This window comes from Cajanus cajan, chromosome 4, assembly GCF_000230855.2.
Source record: "Cajanus cajan strain Asha chromosome 4, NIPB_CcT2T_4, whole genome shotgun sequence".
In the NCBI taxonomy this organism is placed as follows: domain Eukaryota; kingdom Viridiplantae; phylum Streptophyta; class Magnoliopsida; order Fabales; family Fabaceae; genus Cajanus; species Cajanus cajan.
The window spans coordinates 52,277,071-52,284,100 of NC_138520.1; the positions used below are offsets into that span (position 1 = coordinate 52,277,071).

The following is a 7,030-nucleotide window of genomic DNA, read 5'->3' on the forward strand; positions in this document are numbered from 1 at the left end:
ACCAAACTAATCCTTAATTAATGGTTTTAAAAGATGAGTTCATGGAGTCACCACTAATGTTTTACTTAAAACATTGGAAAAAGAAAAGGTTTTTAAAAATCCAATAATGGCCTTGATAACCAGAATTAGGTTCGAGGGTCGCTTACGTGTAGGTAAGGTATTAAGCACCCCTACAACGCTCTTAATTGGTACCTTATGGTGAAGTTAGCATTATAAATTATAATAATAGAAATATTAAATCCCCTTTTATTAATAATTATTTACATGCTTGAAATTTAAATTATACAATTAACCCTAAAATGTCTACATGATTATTTTTATTATAACAATATTTATTATAGATAAGAAATAAAAAAAGTCAAAGAGTTTAATTGAAATACCTCTTGAATGAGCTCTATTGAATCTTCAAAACAGGAAGATTTTAGGTGCTTTGCAGCAACCTTTCACACTACAATGCCTCACAAAATCTCAAGAAATACAAAAGAGAGAGAGAGAGAGAGAGAGAGAGAAAGAGAGAAATTTCGTGCTCTAAGGAGTCTGGACGAAATTTTTGGGGTCTCCAGAACTGTGGCCGAGATTTCTATTTATAGTTCCAAGATAGTTACTCATCTAGTCATTCCTTGATGTGTGTTGTGTTGGCCTCAAACTTGAGCTGCCCGGCATCAATAAGCTCTTGTACACGATATTTCAAAGCCTTGCAATTTTCTATGGAGTGACCTACTGCCCCAGCGTGATAATCGCATGTTTCCTCTGGCCTATACCATAGCGGGTAAGGCGATTGTTGCTTTCTTTGTGGTGGGGTTCTTACCAGCATGGATGCCTTCATCAATTGGGGAAATAGCTCTGTGTAGCTTATAGGAATTTTGTCTAGTTCCCTTTCCACTTTTCGTGATGCTTTGGTCGTTCGAGGAGTAGCGGAAGAGGTTAGAACATTGATTTCATTTCCCCCAAAAATCTTCTTATACCCTTGACTTTCAGGGGATTTTCCTATCTTCCCACTTTTTAGACCTTGCTCAACTCTTTCCCCGATGGTGACTATGTCGGTAAAGAGATTCGAAGTGCTCCCTATCATCTTGTCATAATAGGGTCCACTTAAAGAATTGATGAACATTGTCACCATCTCCTTATCAGATAATGAAGGCTCTACTTGCTCAGCCATTTCTCTCCATCTCTGTGCATAGATTTTGAAGGACTCGTCGCCCTTCTTGCTCAAGCTTTGCAAATTAGACCTATTAGGAATTAGGTCAATGTTGTACTTGTACCGACGAAGAAAGGCGTCGGCTAACTGTTTCCATGTCAGGATCTTCCCTCTATCCAACTGCATGTACCATTTGAGAGCAACATCTGAAACGCTTTCCTGAAAATAGTGTATCAGAAGCTTTTCCTTGCTCACATAGGCTGGCATCTTCCTACAGTACATTGTTAGATGTCCTTTTGGACAACTGGCTCCGGTGTACTTTTGGAACTCAGGGATTTTGAACTTGGCGGGGAATTGGATATCCTACACCAAGCACATATCCGCTGCCTCTTGAACGTCAAGACTGTAGCCTTCCACAGCTTTCAGTCTTTCTTCCCAGACGTTCAGATGATCTTTGGAAACGTCATCGACGTTGCTAGTACTATTGTCGTGCTGCAATTTATTCATGGCCTCAAGCATTCGAGCCATTTGTTCCTTGAGCTGTTCAAGTTCCTCATTGAGGATACGATTTCTTTCCTCTAGGCCTTTGATAGCTTTTATCTTTTGAGCTCGTGTGAGAATGGAATGTTGAAAAGCCACCTTTAAGGGAAAAGATAGTTTCCTATCAAGATTATTTAAATGGTAATGCATGAAGGGAGTTTCTATCAAAGACTTGATGGCTCATCCTTGTTGAGAGGTGAGTTATCGGTGTTCCTCTTCGTAATATTTTATGATGTGATAGAGGTCACACTAATTTCTCGTCTTTGATACAAATCCCCTTGTGATCCTAAATATATGATATGCATGTTCCTTTTTTTTTTTTCCTTTTTTATTATCCTTTTATTTATTAATATTTTATTTTGTAAAAAATGCATGATGCCCCCCCCTTTTTTTAAAAGAAGAAATGTTTGCTTCTCACAAATCTTATTTTCACACTAGGTTTTCTCTCACATGATAATGCATTTTTTATTTTTGTGTTTTTCTTTACCTTAGGGGAATTATAAAAAATAAATAAATGATTTGAATAGACAAAATGCAACAAACATATGCTCATACAATCCACAAACATTCGTGTATACATCCATGGTCTGTGGTCCCTGTTAAGAAAAGTGCATTGTATAGGGCGGTTCTAATTATTCTCACTTTGGTCTTAAGGCCTCCAAGGTACCCCCATTATAGGGACCCAGTATCTCTATCGTCGTCACCTGACAAACTCTATGGTCTGTCGCAGTATTTTGGGCTAGAGTAACCGGTTATCACCTTGAGTGTGATTTCTGACAAGGCTCGCAGGCTCCAAGGCAAAACTTGGGTCGGTCGTACGTCAGCCACTCCCTATGTTTAATACCCTCATGCCCCCGGGTATAGGGGGAACTGTTGTGTGCTATGGTTTGTGTGCAGTTGTTAATTCAAACATGTGCAGAATTTAAACAAGCATACAGATAATAAAGCCAAACAAATAAAGCAAGCAAAGTAAAGGGGAAAAATATTTAAATTATTATTTTTATTTTATTAACTTCATCAATTAAATGGGCTTGACCCTCTTTAAACGTCCCTAGTGGAGTCGCCATCTGTCGTAACTCGAAAATTTTCGATCTCGCGACTAATGGTTTAGACATCTTTTTGAAAGTCTCATCAATTAAGGAATGCCCGGACACTAGACTAATCCTTAATTAATGGTTTTAAAAAATGAGTTCATGGAGTCGCCACCAATGTTTTACTTAAAACATTAGAAAAAGAAAAGGTTTTGAAAAATCCAATAATGGCCTTGATAACCATAATTGGGTTCGGGGGTCGGTTACGTGTAGGGAAGGTATTAAGCACCCCAACAACGCCCTTAATTGGTACCCTATGGTGAAGTTAGCATTATAAATGATAATAATAGAAATATTAAATCCCCTTTTATTAATAATTATTTACATGCTTGAAATTTAAATTATACAATTAACCCTAAAATGTCTACATGATTATTTTTATTATAACTATTTATTATAGATAAGAAATAAAAAAAGAGAAAGAGTTAATTGAAATACCTCTTGAATGAGCTCTATTGAATCTTTAAAACAGGAAGATTTTAGGTGCTTTGCGACAACCTTTCACACTATAATGCCTCACAAAATCTCAAGAAATACAAAAGAGAGAGAGAGAAAAAAAAAGAGAGAAATTTCGTGCTCTAAGGAGTTTGGATGAAATTTTTGGGGTCCCAAGAACTGTGGCCGAGATTTCTATTTATAAGCATCAGACGTGAGCCGGAATGACCCGTTCTGGATTCGGAACGGCCCGTTCTGGATCCGAACATTATGTATTATTTTTGCACCCTAGAACGGCCCGTTCTGATATCAGAATGGCCCGTTCCGAGATCCAGAACGGCCCGTTCTGAAATGAGAACGGCCCGTTCTTGGGTACAAATTTTAGCCCCTTTGATTGGTTTGGAACGGCCCGTTCTGGTCTGGAACGGCCCGTTCCAACCTACAATTTTAGACCTTCTTAGGAGTCTCAAAACGGCCCATTCCAATTCAAGAACGACCCGTTCCGGACTTGGGAACGACCCATTTTGAATTTGGAATAGCACGTTCTGGGCCACTAAATATAGTTTATTTGGGCTTTTGGGCCCTCTGATGTCCTATCTTGTTGTTTGTATGCCCCCGGACGAAATTGGGTGTCTACAGCTGCCCCTCTTTACTTGTCCTTTGGAATGGCTGTGTTGCTTTTCCAAAGGCAAGTAAAGACGTAGACATTTCGTCCGGGTCTTCTTCTCGTCTCTGTGTTGATGCTTCTACGTTGCTTCCCTTGGACAGGTGTATTTGCTCTTATCCTCACCCTTTAGAGCAGTTGAGCATTGATTGCGTACTTTATTGGGTAACAAGGTTGACAAACTATACACCAGATCTTCAGTCTTCGAGTAGAAGCTCCATTGTTTTTCTTGTGATAATGTGTCCCTTTATTCGTAGCTTGTTTAAGAGGGAGTATTATTATGGCTGGCCTCTCCAAGCTGCCTGCTGATATTGTGAGTATTTTTGTACCGGCCTTTCCAGGCCGCCTGCTGATAGTATGAGTATTGTTGTGCCGGCCTCTCCAGGCCGCCTGCTGATGTTGTGAGTATTGTCGTGCCGGCCTCTCTAGGCCGCCTGCTAATATTGTGAATATTATTGTGTCGGTCTCTCCAGGTCGCCTGTTGACATTGTGAGTATTGTTATGCCGGCCTCTCTAGGTCGCCTGTTGATGTTGTGAGTATTGTTGTGCTGGCCTCTCCAGGCCGCCTGCTAATATTGTGAGTATTGTTATGCCGGCCTCTCCAGGTCGCCTGCTAATGTTGTGAGTATTGTTGTGTCGGCCTCTCCAGGCTGCCAGCTGATATTGTGAGTATTGTTATGTCGGCCTCTCCAGGCCGCTTGCTGATGGTGTGAGTATTGTTATGCCAGCCTCTCCAGGCTGCTTGCTGATATTGTGAGTATTATTGTGTCGGCCTCTCCAGGTCGCCTGCTGATATTGTGAGTATTGTTGTGCCAGCCTCTCTAGGCCGCCTGCTGATGTTATGATTGTCACTTTTCTTTGGGAGGACGTCTGATGAAGGCGAGGATTGCTGGTAGGTGGTGCCCTTGTGATGGTGGGCAAAGGAGTAAATGGGTGACATAGATTCTACTGTTGCCCCTGCCATGTGAGTATTGTGATGCCTCCCTAGGCGCAATGTTGAGTCCTTTTGATTCATTGATGACTGATTGTTTGATTGTTGATGGATGGTTGTGGAATGAAAGACTGCCCCTAGGTGGATGGGCATGAGATGTTTGTTGTGCCCTTGTGTTGGTGGGCAGAGAAGTGAATGGCTGGCAGGGATTCCAATGTTGCCCCTGCCACTTGAGTATTGTGATGCCTCTCCAGGCGCCTTTATTGTGGGATTGTTGGTAAGAGTTTGGTGTTGTTCTTGTCAAGGTGAGTATTGTGATGCCTCTCCAGGCGTCTGCTTGTGGTAGGTTTTTTCTGTTCGTTCATGACTGATTGTTTATGCTTTCCTGATTGATGATTGTTGATGCCCCTAGTTTGGGCTGTTTTTGCCTCTTTGTTGGGATGATATCAATCGGAACTTATGTTTCCCTCTTTGGCTTTTCTTGTTGAGATCCAAAAGGATGTTGAATGCTTATTTATGCATGATGGTAGTTATTGCATATTTTGAATAATTCCCCTTTGATAAAGAAAATTTTCTAAGTGTGTGAAATGCTTTTGAGATGCGTGCAAAGCATGTTTTGATTTTAGTTTTTCTTTCTTTTTAGAAGGTGGCTTTCCCTTTCTCCTTCTCATGAATAGGCTGCTTCGATTGATGCACAACTTTAGAGGTATTCGCCATTTGATGTATTGACCTATCTTGGGGGTTCTCCCTTTTTTCTTTTTGTCTTTTAGAAACCCTAACTTTTGCCTATGATGTATTCTAGCAGGTATATTTTTTGCTCTTTTCTTTTGCCCTAATTTTTGCCTAGGATGCCCTTTGTGGGTTTTCATCCCAGCGGGTCATTTTTTTTTTTGACATGTTCAATTTTGACAACCATCAACAATATACGTCATTGTGATTGGACAAGACAAAAAGGATAGGAAAGCATGATTTAGAATGGATGGTTAATGGAGGTAGGATGATTTAGAATGAATGCGTAGTTGAGGTAGGTGAGTGTTTAAGTTTTTTAAACGAACATTTCCTTGGATAATTATTATAATCATTCTCCTAATTATCTTGAACTACATATCTGAGTCTCAGGCAGAGTCTTCGCAGAATTTGGCTCCTTGTAGAAGTGTTCAAGCCGCCTTTTAGCTTTCAACTATGAGAATTATCACTTGCTATTTTTTATCCTTTTTAGATCCCTAATTTTTGCCTAGGACGTGTCCTAGCGGGAACTTTCAATTTTTTATTTTTTTGCCTAAGATGCCCTTTGCGGGTTTTCATCCTAGTAGTATTTTGCAAGTGATATTATTTTTTGGCATAACCGTTATTTGCTTTGACAAAATCTCCTTCCATCCGCGTTTGGGAGGACCAACGTCTTTGATGATTAACAAATCCCCTCATTCCCGTACACCGAGAAGAAAGGTGTTGCCCCAACCTACGAGTGTTGAGAGAGAGTTCTTTCATGAGCCGAGATTTGTGCTTCCTTTGTCGGCCAAATTGAGCGAAAGTTTTTTTTTTTTTTTTGGCAAGACTCTTATGCAATGAGAGTCTTGTGTAAGACTCTTTTGATAATGCGTGATCTTCTTATCTACCTTAGACTCAGATAATGCGTTGTAGATGTTCAAAGCTTTGATTAATTTTATTATCTTCGGTCATGTTTGTTTTTTTATTATTATTTTTTTTTGGTGATTGATTTTGGAATTAAATTTGTGACACAAGAGAGAAAAGAATAATCACAAGAGATTTATGAAATGAAGTATATTATTTGATGAATGCAAAACAACTTTTACAAGCCCTTATTTTGAACTCGTGACCGTGGGCGAAGGTTATGAGTTTGAGCAAATATATATTTTTTTTTTGGAAAAAAGAGAGCCCCTAACAACTATAGTTCCAAGATGGTTACTCATCTAGTCATTCCTTGATGTGTGCTATGTTGACCTCAAACTTGAGCTGCCCGGCGTCAATAAGCTCCTGCACATGAGATTTCAAAGCCTTGCAATTTTCTATGGAGTGACTTGATGGATTCCTCCTTCCATGAATGACGTAGGGATTGAAGGGAGAAAGCCTTGGCCCTTGATCTAGGTTCAACAAGGTAGACAAAAGGAAGGTGTATGGTGAAGAAAAGGAAGTTGGCGTGAAAATGATGGTGTTTGGGCGGAAGCACTTAGGGTGGTGGTGTTTGGGTGCTCAAAGTTGGCTCACTCCAA

The 7,030-nt window shown here is 40.0% G+C and overlaps 1 protein-coding gene across 1 annotated transcript; it reads right to left on the minus strand.

Annotated features, from left to right (window-relative positions):
* Nucleotides 1-613: 613 nt before the first annotated feature.
* Nucleotides 614-1,420, minus strand: LOC145957356 (uncharacterized). Its single transcript, XM_083073596.1, has 2 exons — nt 1,118-1,420; nt 614-1,072 (listed from the first exon to the last, which is right to left on the minus strand). Exons 1-2 carry the CDS (start codon nt 1,418-1,420, stop codon nt 614-616), a joined length of 762 nt encoding a protein of 253 aa, XP_082929722.1.
* Nucleotides 1,421-7,030: the final 5,610 nt, after the last annotated feature.

Bases quoted from the DNA above. Each gene is read 5' to 3' on its own strand.
- LOC145957356 (XM_083073596.1), bottom strand. From the start codon at position 1,420: ATGTACTGTAGGAAGATGCCAGCCTATGTGAGCAAGGAAAAGCTTCTG. The intron at 1,073-1,117 runs GTGACAATGTTC...TATTATGACAAG, and splicing joins CATTATCTGATAAGGAGATG to ATGATAGGGAGCACTTCGAA.